The sequence below is a fragment of the Saimiri boliviensis genome, chromosome 14 (assembly GCF_048565385.1).
Source record: "Saimiri boliviensis isolate mSaiBol1 chromosome 14, mSaiBol1.pri, whole genome shotgun sequence".
NCBI classification, from domain to species: domain Eukaryota; kingdom Metazoa; phylum Chordata; class Mammalia; order Primates; family Cebidae; genus Saimiri; species Saimiri boliviensis.
The window spans coordinates 40,149,478-40,170,219 of record NC_133462.1 but is presented as its reverse complement, the minus strand read 5'-3'; the positions used below and the strand labels follow the sequence as shown (position 1 = coordinate 40,170,219).

The following is a 20,742-nucleotide window of genomic DNA, read 5'->3' as shown; positions in this document are numbered from 1 at the left end:
GGCTCACGCCTGTAATCCTAGCTCTTTGGGAGGCTGAGGTGGGTCGATCACCTGAGGTCCGGAGTTCAAGAACAGCCTCACCAACATGGTGAAAACCCTGTCTTTAAAAAAAATAATAATAAAAAATGCCATTATCATTCATGCATCCTTTTTTTTTTTTTTTTAGACGGTCTCCCTCTGTCACCCAGGCTAGAGTACAGTATTGTGACCTTGGCTCACTGCAGCCTCCACTTCTTGGGCTCAAGCAATCCTCCCACCTCAGTCTCCCAAGTAGCTGGAACTACAAGAACGCACTACCTCACCCAGCTAATTCTTTTAAAACCTTTTTTTTAAAGATGGGGTTTCACCATGTTGGTCAGGCTGGTCTTGAACTCCTGACCTCAGGTGATCCGCCTGCCTTGACCTCCAAAGTGCTTGGATTACAGGCATGAGCCACCACACCAGGCCTAAAAAACTTTTTGTAAGGCAGGGCACAGTGGCTCATGCCTGTAATCCCAGCACTTTGGGAGGCCAAGGCAGGCAGATCACAAGGTCAGGAGTTCAAGACCAGCCTGACCAACATGGTGAAACCCCATCTCTATTAAAAATACAAAAATTAAGGTCGGGTGTGGTGGCTCACACCTGTAATCCTAGCACTTTGGGAGGCTGAGGTAGGTGGATCACCTGAGGTCAGGAGTTCAAGACCAGCCTGGCCATGATGGTGAAACCCCATCTTTTTTTTTTTTTTTTTTTGAGACGGAGTTTCGCTCTTGTTACCCAGGCTGGAGTGCAATGGCGCGATCTCGGCTCACCGCAACCTCCGCCTCCTGGGCTCAGGCAATTCTCCTGCCTCAGCCTCCTGAGTAGCTGGGATTACAGGCACACGCCACCACGCCCAGCTAGTTTTTTGTATTTTTAGTAGAGACGGAGTTTCACTATGTTGACCAGGATGGTCTCGATCTCTCGACCTCTTGATCCACTCGCCTCGGCCTTCCAAAGTGCTGGGATTACAGGCTTGAGCCACCGCGCCCGGCCTGAAACCCCATCTAAAAAAAAAAAAAAAAAAAAAAAAAAAAAAAAAAAGCCAGGCATGGTGGTGCACACCTGTAATCCCAGCTACTCAGAAGGCTGAGGCAGGAGAATCACTTGAACCCAGGAGGTGGAGGTTGCAGTGAGCCAAGATCGCACCACTGCACTCCAGCCTGGGTGACAGAGTGAGACTCCATTTCAAAACAAAAAACAAAACCAAAATATTTTTGTAGAGACAGGGTCTTGCTATGTTGCCCAGGCTGGTCTGGAACTCCTGGGCTCAAGTGATCCTCCTGCCTCTGCCTTCCATGTGGTGTTTTTTCTTTTCTTTCTCTTTTTTTTTTTTTTTTTTTTTTTTTGAGATGGAGTCTTGCTCTGTCACACAGGCTGGAAGGCAGTGTCATGCTCTCGGCTCACTGCAGCCTCCACCTCCCAGGTTCAAGTGATTCTCCTGCCTCAGCCTCCCAAGTAGCTGGGATTACAGGTGCCTGCCACCACACCTGGCTAATTTTTGTATTTTTAGTAGAGACAGGGTTTCGCCATGTTGGCCAGGATGGTCTCGATCTCTTGACTTCGTGATCCACCTGCCTCAGCCTCCCAAAGTGCTGGGATTACAGGTATCAGCACTCGCACCCCATGTGGTGTTTTAACAGGAAAAAAAAAAAAAACCATCCTGGAATGCCTGGAACCAAGGGGTTTCCCAAGAGGTGGGACTTTTTTTTTTTTCTTTTTGAGACAGTCTCGATCTTTTCGCCCCGGCTGGAGTGTAGTGGTATGATCTCAGCTCACTACACCTCCACCTCCTGTGTTCAAACGATTCTCCTACCTCAGCCTCCTGAGTAGCTTGGACTACAGATGCCCGACACCACACCAGCTAATTGTATAGTAGAGACCGGCTTTCATCATGTTGCCCAGGGTGACCTCGAACTCCCGAGCTCAGGCAATCCGCCCACCTTGGCCTCCCAAAGTGCTAGGATTACACACGTGAGCCACCGCACCCGGCCAAGAGGTGAACTTTTCTTTCTTTTGTTTTGAGAGTTTCTCTCTTCTTGCCCAGGCTGGAATGCAGTGGCACGATCTCAGCTCACTGAAACCTCCGCCTCCCAAATTCAAGCAGTTCTCCTTCCTCAGCCTCCCGAGTAGCTGGGATTACAGACACCCGCCACCATGCCTGGCTAATTTTTTATTTTTAGTATACACAGGGTTTCACCACCTTGGTCAGGCTGGTCTTGAACTCCTGACCTCAAGTGATGCACCCACGTTGGCCTCCCAAACTGCTGAGATTACAAGTGTGAACCACCATGCCTGGCCGGAACTTTTTAAATACGGAAACCAGAACAGTCCCAGGCAAACCGGGACAAATTGGTCAGAGGGTACAGCTGTGAACAAGACAGATACACTTACCTCTTCCAGGAAGCCTTTCCTGATTGGCCCACCCCCTCTAGCTCAGGGGCCTCCTCTGCCTCCCCAAACCACAGCTGCCTCTGCGCCCTGCCCCCCGATGAAAGCACCATCACCCCACGTTGGAAATGCCTGCAGTTACATCAGCGTTAGCTTAGGGAACGCAGAAACCGGTTCTTTTCCTGGCCACCGATGTACCTCCAACACCTACCGCAGAGCCTGGCATCAAGTAAAGACAAGTAAATGAATGAGAGCTGACATTCTTTGGCTAATAGATGAGAAGACTAGGGTTCAGAGGGGCGAGCCTCTCCAGCAAGATTCCCCAGTAAGGATCAACGGGGAGGAACCAGGATTCGAACCGGCATCTTGAAAGAGTCTTCCACCCACCCTCACGCTCACCGTGTTGTAGAACTCAGCCACCAGCTCCGAGTACTGGAAGTTGGTCTCACACCAGTCCAACTCAGAGCTCTGATAGGCAAAGATGCTGGGCATCTTGTCTCGGTGCCCGCCACCAGCTGGCTGAGCACAGCAGAGAGGAGAAGGCGAGCTTGGGAGGGCCGGGCCCTGGTGAGGCGGGGGAGCGGACAGGCAGGCTGAGAGGAAAAACCTGCTGAGCCGCTCCTCAGTGGCACCAGGGCAGCCTGGCTGTGCAGTGACAGCAGCCCTGGGGATAAGCCGTGGGGCTGGCATTGTCCAGACAGGGCAGAGGTGGGCAGGGAAGAGGCCTCCCATCCAGACTCACTAGGAATAAGAATCGGTGGGGGTGGTGGGGGTGGAGGGAACTGTCTTTATCTTTTACGTACTTATTTATGTGTTAGAGTCAGGGTCTCGCTCTGCTGCTCAGGCTGGAGTGCAGTGGCGTGACCATAGCTCACTGCAGCCTCAAACGACTGTGTTCAAGCGACGCTCCTGCCTCAGCCTCCCATGTAGCTGGGACCACAGGCACACGCTGCCACCATACCTGACTCATTTTTGTTTTGTTTTGTTTTTGTTTTTGAGACAGAGTCTCGCTCTCTTACCCAGGCTAGAGTGCAGCGGCACCACCTCGGCTCACTCCAAGCAATCTTGCCTCCTGGGTTCAGGTAATTCTCTGCCTCCACCTCCCGAGTAGCTGGGATTACAGGCACCCGCCACCACGCCCAGCTAATTTTGTATTTTTAGTAGATATGGGGTTTCACCATGTTGACCAGGCTGGTCTGGAATTCCTCCTGACCTTAGGTGATCCACTCACCTAAGGTTGCAGTGAGCCGAGATGGTGCCACTGTACTCCAGCCTGGGTGACATAGCGAGACTCATTCTCAAAAAAAGAAAGAAAAAATCACTGAACTGTGTGAAAGTCATCTACTTTTTCAATTTCCAGTGCTTAGAGGAGAGAGGCTCAGTCGGTGCTAATACATTCTATGTCTCTTAACAGTTAATGACTTTGAAAAAAAAAAAAAGAAAAGCCCTTCCTTAACCAACAGTATTCAGTTAGAATTTAGTGACATTCTTTGGTCACATTGTATTCATTTTTAATAAGATTGTCTTCATGGTAGGCCATATCTACTTTCCATGCACAGTGGGGTTACAAAGTTTCCTTTTTAAGATAATAATTTCAGGCCAGGCGCAGTGGCTCAAGCGTGTAATCCCAGCACTTTGGGAGGCTGAGGCAGGTGGATCACGAGGGCAAGAGATCGAGACCATCCTGGTCTCTACTAAAAATACAAAAAATTAGCAGGGCATGGTGGGGTGTGCCTGTAATCCCAGCAACTCAGGAGGCTGAGGCAGGAGAATTGCCTGAACCCAGGAGGCGGAGGTTGCGGTGAGCCGAGATGGCGCCATTGCACTCCAGCCTGGGTAACAAGAGCGAAACTCTGTCTCAAAACAAACAAACAAACAAACAAACAAGATAATTTCTTAGCCCAGTGCAGTGGCTCATGCTTATAATTCCACCATTGCACTCCAGCCTGGGCAAAAAGAGTGAAGCTATCTCAAAAAGAATTAATAAAAATAAAATAAAATTTAAACATATAAATATTACATATTTTATACATATATAATATTTTTAATATATTTTCTATATATTAAAAATATATACAGGCAGATGCGGTGGCTCATGCCTGTAATCCAGCACTTTGTGAAGCTGAGGCGGGCAGATCACGAGGTCAAGAGATCGAGACCAGCCTGGCCAACATGGTGAAACCCCATCTCCACTAAAAATATAAAAATTTGCTTGGCGTGGTGGCATGTGCCTGTAGTCCCAGCTACTTGGGAGGCTGAGGCTGAAGGATCACTTGAACCCGGGAGGTGGAGGTTGCAGTGAGCTGAGATCACGCCACTTTACTCCAGCCTGGGCAACAGAGAAAGACTCTGTCTCAAAAAATAAATAAAGAGAGAGAAAGTGAGAGCGAGAGAGAGAGATGGAGTCTTGCTCAGTGGCCTAGATTGGAGTGCAGTGGTGCAATCCTAGTTTACAGCAGTGTCAAACATCTGGGTCAAGCAATCTTCTCACCTTAGCCTCCCAAGTTGCTGGGATAACAGGTATGAGCTACCATGCGCTGGTGAAAATAAGTTTACTTCAGTTTTACAATCGTAGTGGTGGTTGCACAAGTCTATACATGTGATACTATTAAATAGATTTGTTCCAATTTTTCTGAAAAAATGAAAAGAAAATTGCCTAACACATGAATGCATGTGAAAAGTTGTTGAAATCTGAATATGGTCTATAGATCATATTTACGTCATGTTTCTGGTTGTGAAACTATATAGTTATATAAGATATACCACTGAGAGAAACTGGGTGAAGGTTACCTGGGATTGTTGCATACTATTATTGCAGGCTCCTGCAAGTATATAATTATTCTAATTTTCATTCATTCATTCATTCATTCATACAGGGTCTCACTCTGTTGCCAGGCTGGAGTACAGTGGTGCAAACACAGGCCACCGCAGCCTCAACCTCCTTGGTTCAAGTTATCCTCACACCTCACCCTCCCAAGTAGCTGGGACTACAGGCCTGGTCCATTTTTTCCATTTTTTGTAGACCAGTTCCCGCTATGTCTCCCAGTCTGGTCTCAAATTCCTGGGCTCAAGCAATCCTTCCACCTCAGCCTCCCAGAGTGCTAGAATTACATGTGTGAGCCGCTGTGCCTGGCCTAAAAATCTCTTTTTTTTTTTTTTTTTTTTTTTTTTTTTGAGACAGAGTCTCACCCTGTTGCCCAGGCTGGAGTGCAACGGCGCAATCTCAGCTCACTGCAACCTTCGCCTCCCGGGTTCAAATGATTCTCCTGCTTCAGCCTCCCGAGCAGCTGGCACTACAGGTGCCCACCACCACGCCCAGCTAATTTTGGTGTTTTTAGTAGAGATGGGGGTTTCACCATGTTGCCCAGGGTGATCTAGAACTCCTGACCTGTGATCTGCCTGCCTCAGCCTCCCAATGTACTGAGATTACAGGCGTGAGCCACCGTGCCTGGCCTAAAAATCTTTTTTCTAAAGGGATTGATTTAGATTTTTAATTAATACATGAATGGATAAACACAATGTGTGAGGATTGTCTATACCATGGAATATTATTCAGCCCTAAAAAAGGAAGGAAATGGAGAGATCCAAGATGGCTGATCACTAGCAGCTCGGGATTGTAGCTCCCAGTGAAAGCGCAAAGAATGAGAGGACGCCACACCTTCACATGAATTCTTGTTGTTCACGCACCAGGAGATTCCCAGTGGAGGAGCCCCACGGGTCGCCCACGCGACTCTTGTGACCGGCAAGGCAGTTTTGCCAGAGTGTCGGTTCTTGGTGCAGAGTCAGAAAAGCACCATCAATCTTAACGCCGCTGATTTAGTCGGCACAGTGGGTTGCTCAGATTTCGGCGCTGAGAATCAATAAGTTGGACGTCCACTCAGCAACCCAACTACAAAGACGGTAATTATAAAGACCACAGATGGATAAATCTACAACGAAGGGAAGAAAACAGCCAAAAAAGGCTGAGAATACCCAAGATCAGAAAGCCTCTCCCTCAGCGGGGGATCCCAGTTCCTCATCAGCAACGAAACAAGGCTTGATGGAGAACGAGTGTGTTCCAATTACAGAAGCAGGCTTCAAAATGTGGATAATGAGAAACTTCTGTGAATTAAAAGAACTTGTTCTAACCCAATCTAAAGCAACTAAGGACTTTGAAAAAACGTTTGACGAAATGTTAACAAGAATACACAATTTAGAGAGGCATATAAGTGAACTGATGGAGCTGAAAAACACAATACGAGAACTACGTGAAGTATGCACAAGTTTTAACAGCCGAATTGATCAAGCAGAAGAAAGGATATCAGAGGTCGAAGACCAACTCAATGAAATAAAACAAGAAGACAAGATTAGAGAAAAAAGAAAAAAAAGGAATGAGCAAAGTCTCCAAGAAATATGGGACTATGTGAAAAGACCTAATCTACGCTTGATAGGTGTACCTGAAAGTGAGCAAGAGAATGAATCCAAGCTGGAAAATATGCTTCAGGACATTATTCAGGAAAATTTTCCCAACCTAGTAAGGCAGGATAATATTCAACTCCAGGTAATACAGAGAACACCACAGAGATATTCCTCAAGAAGAGCAACTCCAAGGCACATAATCGTCAGATTCACCAGGGTTGAAATGAAGGAGAAAATACCAAGGGCAGCCAGAGAGAAAGCTCAGGTTACCCACAAAGGGAAGCCTATCAGACTTACAGCAGATCTCTCAGCAGAAACCCTACAAGCCAGAAGAGAGTGGGGACCAATATTCAACATCCTTAAAGAAAAGAACTTTCAACCAAGAATTTCACATCCAGCCAAACTAAGCTTCATAAGTGAAGGAAAAATAAAGTTTTTTGTGAATAAGCAAGCACTCAGAGATTTCATCACCACCAGGCCTGCTTTACAAGAGCTTCTGAAAGAACCACTACACATAGAAAGGAACAAACAGTATCAGCCTTTCTAAAAAAAATACCAAAAAGAGCATCAATATAATGAAGAATTTACATCAACTAATGGGCAAAATAGCCAGCTAATATTAAATGGCAGTATTTTTTTTTTTTTTTTTTTGAGACAGAGTTTCGCTCTTGTTACCCAGGCTGGAGTGCAATGGCACCATCTCGGCTCACCGCAACCTCCGCCTCCTGGGTTCAGGCAATTCTCCTGCCTCAGCCTCCTGAGTAGCTGGGATTAGAGGCATGTGCCACAATGCCCAGCTAATGTTTTGTATTTTTAGTAGAGATGGGGTTTCACCATGTTGACCAGGTTGGTCTCGATCTCTCGACCTTGTGATCCACCCGCCTCGGCCTCCCAAAGTGCTGGGATTACAGGCTTGAGCCACCGCGCCCGGCTTAAATGGCAGTATTAAACTCACATATATTATTATTAATTCTAAATTTAACTTGACTAAATCCCCCAATCCAAAGACAAACAGGCAATTTGAATAAAAAACTAAAACCCATCAGTATGCTGCATCCAGACCCATCTCACATTCAAGGATACACAAAGACTCAAAACAAGGGATGGAGAAGGATTTACCAACCAACCAGAGAGCTAAAATAAATAAATAAAAAGCAGAAGTTACAATTAAGCAACAAAGATCAAAAGAAGCAAAGGACATTATATAATGATAAAAGGATCAATGCAACAACAAGAAGAGTTAAAGATCCTAAATATATACGCACCCAATACAGGAATAGGCAGACATACAAGACTTATAAAGAGACTTAGACTCCCACACAATAATAGTGGGAGACTTCAACATTAATATTAGAGAGATCAGTGAGACAGAAAATTAACAACGATATCCAAGACTTGAACTCAGATCTGGAACAAGTAAATGTAATTAACATTTATAGAACTCTCCACTTTAAATACACAAAATACACACTCTTATCAGCACCACATCATATCAACTTAGAAGTTTAAACGAAATGTTGGTTGGCTCCTTGTTTTTCTCTTCCCTCATTTTCTTTCATGTCTCCATTATTAAGGACAATTACAGGCATACCCATATTTAGACTGCATTCTAGCCCGGGCAATAAAGCAATACCCCCATCCTCTCTCCCTCTTCCTCTTTCTCTTTCTTCCTCTTCTTTATTCTTTTTCTTATAAAAAAAAATAAAAAATAAAAAATAAATAAATAAATAAAAAAGGAAGGAAATTCTGATACAGACAATGTGAACGAACGTTAAGGACATCAAGCTTGGTGAAATAAGCCAGACACAAAAGGACAAATCCTGCATGATCCCACTCCTAGGAGGTCCCTAAGTCCTTAGAGTCACTGAGACAGGAAGTTGAACGGGAGGTACCAGGGGCTGGGGAGGGGGATAGGGAGTGCGTGTTTCTTGCAGACAGAGTCGCAGTTTGGGAAGATGAGAAAGTTCTGGAGAGGGTGGTGGTGATGGTTGCACAGACACATGAATGTGCTTAATGCCACTGAACTGTGTACTCAATGATAATTAAAATGGTCAGTTTCTTGTTATGTAACTTTTACCACAATTTAACAAAGTATCGATTTAGGTTTTTTTTTTTTTTTTTTTTTTTTTGAGACGGAGTTTCGCTCTTGTTACCCAGGCTGGAGTGCAATGGCGCGATCTCGGCTCACCGCAACCTCCGCCTCCTGGGTTCAGGCAATTCTCCTGCCTCAGCCTCCTGAGTAGCTGGGATTACAGGCATGTGCCACCATGCCCAGCTAATTTTTTGTATTTTTACTAAAGACGGGGTTTCACCATGTTGACCAGGATGGTCTCGATCTTTTAACCTCGTGATCCACCCGTCTCGGCCTCCCAAAGTGCTGGGATTACAGGCTTGAGCCACCCTTAGGTTTTTAAAAGAGAGGTTTGAAGCCGAGCACGGTGGCTCAAGCCTGTAATCCCAGCACTTTGGGAGGCTGAGGCGGGTGGATCACGAGGTCAAGAGATCGAGGCCATCCTGGCTGACATAGTGAAACCCCATCTCGAAAAAATAAATAAGAAATTTTTGTTTATGGATCTGATAAAATCTAGATCTCTAATATTTTTAAGCCCAGGCTCCTTGGACACTGCAACTCTTTTCAGAAAGTTTTTTGCTTATACACCAGGAGTCCCCAAACTACGGCCCGCAGGCCGCATGCGGCCCCCTGAGGCCATTTATCCGGCCCCCCACCGCACTTCAGGAAGGGGCACCTCTTTCATTGGTGGTCAGTGAGAGGAGCACAGTATGTGGCGGCCTTCCAACGGTCTGAGGGACAGTGAACTGGCCCCCTGTGTAAAAAGTTTGGGGTTTGGGGACGCCTGTTACACACAATTCATTCTTGGCAGCTAATTAAGCCGAAGAAGCCTGGGAATCAAGTTTGAAACCAAGGTTAATAAAGTTCTTTGCCTAGTATTTAGTTTTATTTTTTATTTCATTAACACTAATCTGTATGCAGTAAACAAAATTGCTTATAGAAAGCTAATCATGGCATGTAATATGGCTGATAACCTTTGGAATTTGATTAAAGATTTAAAATCAGCCGGGCGCGGTGGCTCAAGCCTGTAATCCCAGCACTTTGGGAGGCTGAGGCGGGTGGATCACGAGGTCAAAAGATCGAGACCATCCTGGTCAACATGGTGAAACCCCGTCTCTACTAAAAATACAAAAAATTAGCTGGGCGTGGTGGCGTGTGCCTGTAATCCCAGCTACTCAGGAGGCTGAGGGAGGAGAATTGCCTGAACCCAGGAGGCGGAGGTTGCGGTGAGCCGAGATCGCGCCATTGCACTCCAGCCTGGATAACAAGAGCGAAACTACGTCTCAAAAAAAAAAAAAAAAGATTTAAAATCACGGTGTAGTAAAAAAAAAAGAAGAAGAAGAAAACAACTAAAGCTTGACCTGACTCTGTATAGCACCCTTCCACAAATATACACCATTTAGCTACAGCCCTAGCCCCCAAATATCCTCCCCAGGTAGACCAGTGGGACAAACAGACATCACCTCCACCACCCAGCTCCCCAGCAGCAACACTGGCTCCTTCCCCACGGAGCAATCTTGAAACAGTCTCTGCTCTTGAGTGTGGGGGAAGCAGACGGTCTCTGAGGCCCCTTTAGCTGCTGAGATCCCGAATCTGGGCGAGGGTTTAAGAGCAGGCAGTAAGGTAGTGACTGGTGCCCACGCCCAGCCCAGCCTGGAGCACTTGGGCAATCTTGGCAATGACTAGGGAGGACAGAGCAGCCAGGCGGCTGGGTGGGAGCCCAGGGAGAGCTCTGCCTCTGCTAGGGGGAGAGGAGGGGCCAGAGAGAGGGTGACAAACAGAGGCGTGTGAGCTCCCAGCAGTTACTGTAACAAATGCCACAACCTTAATAGCTTAGAACAACACACATTTATCCTCTTACCTTTCTACAGGTCTGGACGCTGGAATGAGTTTTACAGGCTACAGGTGTCATCACAGCTGTGTTCCTCGTGGAGGCTCCAGGAGAGAAGCCATTTCCTGCCCTGGCCAGTGTCTAGAGGCCACCCATGTCCCTCAACTGGGGGTACGGTCCTCCACCTTCACAGCCACAGTGCAGCCTCTTCCAGTCTCTCTCTCTCTTTTTTTTTTTCTTTGAGATGGAGTCTTGCTCTGTTGCTTAGGCTGGAGTGCAGGGGTGCAATCTCGGCTCACTGCGACCTTCACCTCCCGGGTTCAAACAATTCTCCTGCCTCAGCCTCCGGAGCAGCTGAGATTGCAGGCATGCACCACCACGCTTGGCTAATTTTGTATTTTCAGTAGAGACGGGTTTTCTCCGTGTTGGTCAGGCTGGTCTCTCCCAACCTCAGGTGATCCACCCGCCTCAGTCTCCCAAAGTGCAGGGATTACAGGTGTGAGCTACTGCACCCAGCCTCTTCTTTTTTGAGATGAAATCTTGCTCTGTTGCCCAGGCTGGAGCGCAATGGCACGATCTCGGCTCACTGCAACCTCTGCCTCCCAGGTTCAAACAATTCTCCTGCTTCAGCCTCCTGAGTAGCTGGGATTACAGGCACCTGCCACCACACTTGGCTACTTTTTGTATTTTTAGTAGAAATGGAGTTTCACTATGAGCCAGGCATGGTGGCTCACGCTTGTAATCCTAGCACTTTGGGAGACCGAGGTGGGCGGATCAAGAGCTCAAGAGATGGAGACCAACCTTGCCAACATGGTGAAACCCGTCTGTACTAAAAATACAAAAAAATTGCTGGGCGTGGTGGTGCGTGCCTGTAATCCCAGCAACTGAGGAGACTGAGGCAGGATAATCGCTTGAACCTGGGAGGCAGAGGTTGCAGTGAGACAAGATTGCGCCATTGCACTCCGGCTTAGTTAACAGAGTGAGGCTCTGTCTCAAACAAACAAAAAAAAAAAATTAGAAGTGTGTGATGTTTGCAATTCACTTTGAAGAGCAGCAAAAAGATAAGATGGTGACTAGATGAAAGTGTGGCTATGTTAACAGCTCTGTGATTGAGCAAACAGAACGAAATACTAACTGTAAAATCTAGGCCAGGCATTGGCAACCACAACCAGTCTATTGTTTGGTTTATTTATTTATGCATTTTAAGACAGAATCTCGTCCTGTCGCCCAGGCTGGATTGCAATGGCACTATCTTGGCTCACTGCAACCTCTGCTTCCTGGATTCAAGTAATTCCTCCACAGCCTCAGCTTCCTCCTCAGCTGGGACTAGAGGCGCCCGCCACCACACCCGCCTAATTTTTGTATTTTTAGTAGATACAGTGTTTCGCCATTTTGGTCAGGCTGGTCTCAAACTCCTGACCTCAGATGATCTGCCTGCCTCTGCCATTCAAAGTGCTGGGATGACAGGCGTGAGCCACGGGGCCAGCCTCCGTGTGCTGTTTGTAAATGAAGTTACATGAATAAATTTGTACTGGCACACAGCCCCACCTGTTTGTAAGTTGTCAATGGCGACTTTTATGGTATCATGCAGCAATCCCCAATCTTTTCCTCATCCCGGCCCAGTTTTGTGGATGACGATTTTATCACAGAGGTGGAGGATGCTTTCAGGATGATTCAAATGCATTATATTTATTGTTCACTTTATTTCTGTTATGATTACACTGTCATACATAAGGAACTAGTTAAACAGCGCACATCATGTAGAATCAGTGGGAGCTCTGTGCTTGTTTTCCTGCAACTAGACAGCCCCATCTCGGGGTGATGGGGGGCCAGGAGACACTGACACATCATCAGCCATTAGACGTTTTGTTTTTTTTTCGAGATGAAGTCTCACTCTGTTGCCCAGGCTGGAGTGCAGGGGTGCGAGCTCGGCTCACTGCAACCTCCGCTTCCCAGGCTCAAGCAATTCTCCTGCCTCAGCCTCCTGAGTAGCTGAGACTACAGGCACACACCTCCACGCCTGGCTAATTTTTGTATTTTTTGTAAAGACAGAGTTTCGCCATGTTGCCCAGGGCTGGTCTCAAACTCCTGACCTCAGATGATCCACCCGCCTCGGCCTCCCAACGTGCTGGGATTACAGGGGTGAGCCACCACACCCGGCCCAGCTAATTTTGTAATTGTAACTACTGGAAACGGGGTCTCCCTATGTGGCCCAGGCTGCTCTCAAATTCCCAGGCTCAAGTGATCCTCCCACCTCGGCCTCCTAAACTGCTGGGATTCTAGGTGTGAGCCACTGTGTCTGGTGTGGGTTAATTCCATGATTCAGTAGAAGGGTTTTCAGATAAAATACAGGACACCCAGTTAAATCAGAATTTCAGATCAACGATGGATAAGTTTTTAGCATAAATATATTCCAAATACTGCAGAGAATCGGATTAGCCTAAAAATTATTCTTCATGTATCTGAAATTCAAATTTAAATGAGCCTTTTTTATGTACTAAATCTGGAAACACTAATCTGAAAGTATCTCTTGAACTGAGCCTGTCTCATTCTTTCCTCTAAAAAAAAAGTTCCAAAAAAAGTTTTCATTAAGTGGCATTATGTCACTTCTTTTTCTTTTTCTTTCCTTTCTTTCTTTCTTTTCTTTTTTTTTTTTTTTTGGAGATGGAGTTTCACTCTTGTTGCCCAGGCTGCAGTGCAATGGCAAAATCTCGGCTCACTGAACCTTGCACCTCCCTGGTTCAAGCAATTCTCCTGTCTCAGCTTCCAGAGTCGCTGGGATTACAGTCAGGTGCCACCACTCCCGGCTACTTTTTTATTTGTGGTAGGGATGAGGTTTCTCCGTGTTGGTCAAACTGGTCTCAAACTCCTGACCTCAGGTGACCTGCCTGCCTCGGCCTCCCAAAGTACTGGGATTACAGGCATGAGCCAGCACAGCTGGCCGGCATTACGTCATTTCTATTGCCTCCTCCACCAAAATCCAATAGCACCAAATGGGTATTCTGAGATTAATCTTTTCTTTCACTCTTTTCTTTCTTTTCCTTATCTTTTTCCTTCCTTCCTTCCTTTGTTTTCTTTCTCTTTCTTTTTCTCTCTTTCTTTTTTTTTCTGGATCTCACTCTGTCACCCAGGCTGGAATACAGTGTTGCAATCACAGCTCACTGCAGACTCGACCTCCTGGGCTCAAGCGATCCTCCCACCTTGGCCTCCCAAAATGCTGGGATAATCCTGAGGCCTCTTTCCTTGGCTTGTAGGTGGCTGTCCACGCACCATCTATATCTGGTGGTCAGCCATCACTCCCAGCCCCTTTTTCCCCCAGTCGTCTGCAGGAAAGTGCTAACAGCTTGCCCCCAAATGTATTGCTGCTAGGATTTCTGCCAGATTCTAAGATTCAAAGGTTTAAAACTTGTCCATCTAGCTGAGAACTCATGTTTTTTTCTTCAACATCACACTGGAACTTACTCTGGTCCAGCAGAGAGACGGTTCTCTGCCCTCTCTCTCTTTTCTTTCCTTCTTGAAGGCTGAGCCCGAGGAGGGAAAATAGGAAAAGGAAAGATAAAGAGGGAACTTACCGTTATGGCTTGGATTGTATCCTCTAAAAAGATCTGCTGGCCAGGCGCAGTGGCTCATGCCTGAATTCCAGCAATGTGGGGAGCCGAGGCGAGCAGATTATGAGATTAGGAGATCGAGACCTTCCTGGCTACCACAGTGAAACCTAGTCCCTACTAAAAATACAAAAAAGTAGCCAGGTGTACTGGCACATGCCTGAAATCCCAGCTATTCAGAAGGCTGAGGCAGGAGAATCGCTTGAACCCAGGAGGCAGAGGTTGCAGCGAGCTGAGATTGCACCACTGCACTCCAGCCTGGGTGACAGAGCGAGACTCCGTCTCAAAAAAAAAACATGTGTTAGCCGGGCGCGGTGGCTCAAGCCTGTAATCCCAGCACTTTGGGAGGCCGAGGCGGGTGGATCACGAGGTCGAGAGATCGAGACCATCCTGGTCAACATGGTGAAACCCCGTCTCTACTAAAAACACAAAAAAGTAGTTGGGCAGGGTGGCGCATGCCTGTAATCCCAGCTACTCAGGAGGCTGAGGCAGGAGAATTGCCTGAACCCAGGAGGCAGAGGTTGCGGTGAGCCGAGATCGCGCCATTGCACTCCAGCCTGGGTAACAAGAGCGAAACTCCATCTCAAAAACAACAACAACAACAACAACAAAAACAAAAAACAAAAAAAAAAACATGTGTTGAAGGCAGGACCCAGTGACTCACACCTGTAATCTCAGCACTTTGGGAGGCCAAGGATGGAGAATTGCTTGAAGTCAGGAGTTTGAGACCAGCCTGGCCAACACCACAAGTCCCAGTCTCTACAAAAATAATATTTTTTTTTAAAAAAAAGATAAGGTACAGAACCCCTGGTCCCTCAGAATGTGACCTTGTTTGGAAATAGGCTCTTTTTCTTTTTCTTTTTTTTGAGACAGACTCTCACTTTGTCGCCCAGGCTGGAGCGGAGTGGTGCGATTTCAGCTCACTGCAGCCTTAATCTCCCGGGTTAAAGCCATCCTCCCACCTCAGCCTCCTTAGTGGCATCTACAGGTGTGTACCTCCAAGCTTGGCTAATCTTTTTGCATTTTTTTGTAGAGACAGGGTTTCACCACATAACCCAAGCTGGTCTTGAACTCCTGGCTCAAGTGATCTGCCAGCCGTGGCCTCCCAAAGTGCTGGGAGTATAGGCATGAACCACCACGTGGAAATACAGTCTTTAGAAAGGTAATAGAGTTAAGATGATGGCCCGTCCCGGTGGTTCGAATCTGTTATCCCAGCACTTTGGGAGGCCAAGGCGGGTGAATTACCCGATGTCAGGAGTTCAAGACCAGCCTGACCAACATGGCAAAGCCCCATCTCTACTAAAAATACAAAAATTAGCCAGTCTGTATATCTTGATTGAGGTAGTGATTACATGAATATGTACATACATCAAAATTCATCAAACTGGGGCTGGGCTCGGTGGCTCACACCTATATAATCTCAGCACTTTGGGAGGATGAGGTAGGAGGATCACTTGAGCCCAGGAGTTTGAGAAAGGCCTGAGCAACATGTTTAAATAATGTGTCTTCTAAAAATATGAAAATTAGCTGGGCGTGGTGGCACATGCCTATAATCCCAGCTACTCAGGAGGCTGAGGCAGGAGAATCCCTTGAGCCCGGGAAGTGGAGGTTGCAGTGAGCCAAGATCATACCACTGCACTGTAGCCTAGGTGACAGAGTGAGATTCAGTCTCAAAAAAAAACAAAAAACTCAAACCATAAACTCAAAATGGATACTTTTATTAGATGAGCATTATACTTCATTAGAATTAACTTCAAAATGACCATACCTCTACCTCTGGCCCTCAAGTAATCCTTCTGCCTCGGCCTCCCAAAGTGCTGGAATTACAGGCCTGAGCTACTGTGTGGGGCCTCACTTGAGTTTTGAAAGGATCCCTCTGACCACTGTAGGGAGAAGAGTTTGCAGGTGAGCAAGAGCTGAAGCTATAACAAAACGGAGGAAGTCTGGCATGGCATGGTGGCTCAGGCCTGCAATCCGAGAACTTTGGGAGTGAGAGGATCACTTGAGGCCAGAAGTTTGAGGCTAGCCTGCACAACACAGTGAGACTCCCATATCCACAAAAAAATAAGAAAAAAGAAAAAAGCCCAGGTACTGTGGCTTCCGCCTGTAATCCCAGCATTCTGGGAGGCCAAGGCAGGCAGATCGCGAGGTCAAAAGATCGAGACCATCCTGGTCAACATGGTGAAACCCCACCTCTACTGAAAATATAAACATTAGCTGGGCGTGGTGGTGCACGTCTGTAGTCCCAGCTACTCGGGAAGCTGAGGCAGGAGAATTGCTTGAACCTGGGTGGCAGAGGTTGCAGTGAGCCGAGATCACGCCATTGCACTCCAGCCTGGGTGACAGAGTGAGACTCCACCTCAAAAAAAAAAAAAAGAAGATTAAAGACTGAGCCCAGGGGCTCTCCAAGACAGAAGGGTCTCTTAAAGGACCAATCTGATAAAAGGGAAAAAAATCTTTCATCACAAAGAAAACATACATTTACAGGAATTGGTTAACTAAATTATGGGTTTTGATATCATCGACATGGAATTCTCCACAGGCAAAAAAAAAAAAAAGACGACAAAGCTCTGAGTCATGGTTTGGATTCTCCAGAAGCAGATCCTGAGATAGATTTTGGTATGTGAGATGTTTATCGGGAATTCACAGTTGTTAAGGACAGAAGCAGGGCAGGCCGGGCGCGGTGGCTCACGCCTGTAATCCCAGCACTTCGGGAAGCCAAGGCTGGCGGATCATGAGGTCAAGAGTTCCAGACCAGCCTGGCCAATATGGTAAAACCCCGTCTCTACTACAAATACAAAATTAACTGGGCATGGTGGTGGCCGCCTGTAGTTCCAGCTACTTGGGAGGCTGAGGCAGAAGAATTGCTTGAACCCAGGAGGCAGAGGTTGCAGTAAGCCGAGATCGCACCACTGCATTACAGCCTGGATGACAGAGTGAGATTTGCCTCAAAAAAAAAAAAAAGAAAGAAAGAAAGAAAGAAAGAAAAGGAAGGAAGGAAGCAAACAAGCAGGGCTGGGCTTACCTGTGCTCCCAGTGCCTTGGCAAGCAGAGGCAGGTGGAAGATGGCTTCAGCCTGGAGTTTGAGATCAGCCTGGGCAACATAATGAGATTACCATCTCTACAAAAGAAAAGAGGCCGGGCACAGTGCTCACACCTGTGATCCCAGCACTTTGAGAGGCTGAGGTGGGTGGATCATGAGGTCAGGAGATTGAGACCATCCTGGCCAACATGGTGAAACCTCTTCTCTACTAAAAATACAAAAATTGGGCATGGTGGTGGGCACCTGTGGTCCCAGGTACTCGGGAGGCTGGGGCAGGAGAATAGCTCGAACCCGGGAAGTGGAGATTGCAGTGAGCTGAGATCACGCCACTGCACTCCAGCATGGCAAGAGATCAAGACTCATCTCAAAAGAGAGAGAGAGAGAGAGAGAGAAAGAGAGAGAGAGAGAGAGAGGAGGGAAGGAGGGAGAAGCAGAAGAAGGGAGGGAAGAAAGGAAGGAAGGGAGGGAAGGAGGCAGGGAAAGAAGGAAGGAAAGGCAGGCAGGCAAACAGGACTGGCAAAGGGAGAAGCTGAAGTGGTATTAAGCATGGGCAAAGCCTTGGCTATTTAGGGAAGGACTCTGGAGCCAGTGCGCCCCATCAGAGCAACCCAGGTGAAGTCAGAATACCCGGACCTTTATTCCTCTGCCTCACCCAGTCACTGGCTGTGGGCTGCCCTGGGACAGATGGGACTTTGAGGGAGGTGGCTCTCTGCACCTGAAGGTGACCCTAAACGTGGAAGCTGGAGGTTTCTGCTCACCATACATCCCTGGCTGGGCAGCAAGTTTCTCCCTGAAAGGCGATCTGGACGCCACGCGTGGTGGCTCACGCCTGTAATCCCAGTACTTTGGGAAGCTGAGGTGGAACAATCATTTGAGCCCAGGAGTTCAAGACCAGCTTAGGCAACATAGCAAGACCTCATCTCTACCAAAAATACAAGAAGTAGCCCAGAGTGGTGGTGCATGCCTGTGGTCCCAGCTTCTCTGGAGGCTAAGGCAGGAAGATCACTTGAGCCCAGGAGGTTGAGGCTGCAGTGAGCCATGATTGCACTACTGCACTCTGCCTGGGTGGCACAGTGAGACCTTGCCCTGTGTCAAAAGAAGAAAGAAAGGAGAGGAAAGGAGAGAGAAGAGAGGAGAGGAGAGGGGAGAGGAAGGAAGGAAGGGAAGAGGAGGGGAGGGGAGGGGAAGGGGAGGGAGGAGGGGAGGGAGGAGGGGAGAAGAGGGGAGGGGAGGGGGGATGAGATGGGGGAGGAGAGGGGAGAGGAGGGGAGGGGAGGGAGGATGAGATGGGGAGGGGAGGAAAGAGGAGGGGAGGGGAGGGGGAGGGGAGGGGAGGGGAGGGGAGGGGAGGGGAGAGGAGGGGAGGGGAGAGGAGGAGGGAAGGGAGGAGAGCAGGGAGGGGAGAGGAAAGGAGAGAAAAAGAAAAGAGGCCGGGCACAGTGGCTCACGCCTGTAATCCCAGCACTTTGGGAGGCCAAGGTGGATGGATCACAAGGTCAAGAGATCAAGACCATCTTGGCCAACACAGTGAAATCCCATCTCTACTAAAAATACAAAAATGGGCTGGGTGTGGTGGCACGCACTCGTAGTCCCAGCTACTCGAGAGGCTGAGGCAGGAGAATCACTTGAACCCAGAAGGCAGAGGTTGCAGTGAGCCAAGATTGCGCCACTGTACTCCAGCCTGGGCAACAGAGCTAGACTCCATCTCAAAAGAAAAATAAAGAAAAGAAAAGAAGGAAGAAAGGAAGGAAGGAAGGAAAGGAGGGAGTAAGGGAGGGCAAAATAAAAGGAAAGAGAGAAGGAAGGAAGGAAGGAAGGAAGAGAAAGAGGGTGTGGGTACTACAGAAGGAACACTCCGTGACAGCAGGGATTGCTGTCTTTCTTTGAGTTTGTTCACTCTATCTTACAGGACTAAAAATAGCAGGAGCTGTACCCCAATGCTGTGCACATGGTGAATGCTCAGTCAGTATCAACGGATGAATACACGCATTTCCCAGCTCCTCTGCAGCCAGGTGTGGCCATGCGAGTAGCTCCTGGCCAATGGAGACCTCATGTGACAGAATCACCCTCCCAGCTCTGGACGCCAACCTCCAGACTGACTGGGAGAGAAAGACATGTCTATCTTGTCTGAGTCATTGGTACTTCTCTCCCTCAGTCATACCTAACTATATAATTAAACCAGCGACGGTGCTCAGTAAATAGGAGTTATACTCCATAATATGGACACTTAATAATCTGGTTTAAAATCTGGCCAGGATCGGTGGTTCATGTCTGTAATCCCAGCACTTTGGGAGGCCAAGGAGGGAGAATCATTTGAGCCCAGGAGTTTGAGTTCTGCCTGGACAACATAGCAAGACCCTGCCCTTACAGGAAAAAAAAAAAAAAATAGCCAAGTGTATTGGCATGCACCTGTGGTCCCAGATACTCAGAAGGCTGAGGCAGGAGGATTGCTTGAGCCCGGGAGGTCAAGGCTGCAGTGAGCCATGACTGGGCTACTGCATGCCAGCCTGGGTGACAGAGTGAGACACTGTCTCCAAAAATTAAATAATAAAATAATTTTAAAATTCAAGGCATTAGACTAGTCCCCTCTTACAAGATGTTTATTTGCCATTCTTTGCTAATGTGGATGTGACAAACTATCTCCAGAGATAGCCGCCATCACTTTTCATCCCATTATGCCCCTGCCACTCCTCCCTGAAGTCTATTTCACCTCCTCTTCCCCTTGAATTTGGGTTTGGCCATGTTACTCGCTCTGACCAATGCAATGGGGCAGAAGAGCTACCATGTGACTTCCAAGGCAAGCATTTAAGAAGATTTTGCTAAGTCTCTCTGAAGCCAGTTACCATATGGGGAGTAAAGACCACCATACTGTGAGGGAGCCCAAGCAGCCATGTGGAGAGAGAGATGCCTAGCTGGGGCTCCAGACGTGTGACTGAAAAATGTTTCTTGTGGATATTCCAGCCCCAGCAAATCCTAGCTGAGCTCAGTCCAGATTCTCAAATTAAGAGAAATGATAAGGTGTGGTTGTTTAAACTCCTAAGTTGAGGGGTGGTTTGTTACACAGTGTTAGCTAACTGAAACACAGGTGTATGAACAACTCCGCCATAAGCAACTTTGGGGTCAAATCTTAGTGCACAGGTGCACAACTTTAATCGTTTCCTAAAAACAAATAGCTGAACGTGGGTTCTGTGAATTTGAAATTTAGTGTCAACTTTGTTCCCAGAGAAGCTGTAGCAATGTCCATGACCCATCTGTCGGGGCATCCATTGACCCACAGCCTCTTCCGCACTGAGGGTTTCCCTTACTTTTCCTAATTTTCCATTTTTTTTTTCATTTCAATAAGCCCATTTGCATTCATTCCAGAGAAGGTAACAGTGATGACAGC

The 20,742-nt window shown here is 47.4% G+C and overlaps 1 protein-coding gene across 1 annotated transcript in view; it reads right to left on the bottom strand.

Annotated features, from left to right (window-relative positions):
* ACER1 (alkaline ceramidase 1) overlaps positions 1–7,681 on the bottom strand; it is a 30,763-nt gene extending 23,082 nt beyond the window's left edge. The window contains exon 1 of the mRNA XM_003938852.4: positions 2,809–7,681. Coding sequence (XP_003938901.2) covers positions 2,809–3,141 — 333 coding nt within the window. The 5' untranslated portion in view covers positions 3,142–7,681. The remainder of the gene's footprint in view (positions 1–2,808) is intronic.
* Positions 7,682–20,742: the final 13,061 nt, after the last annotated feature.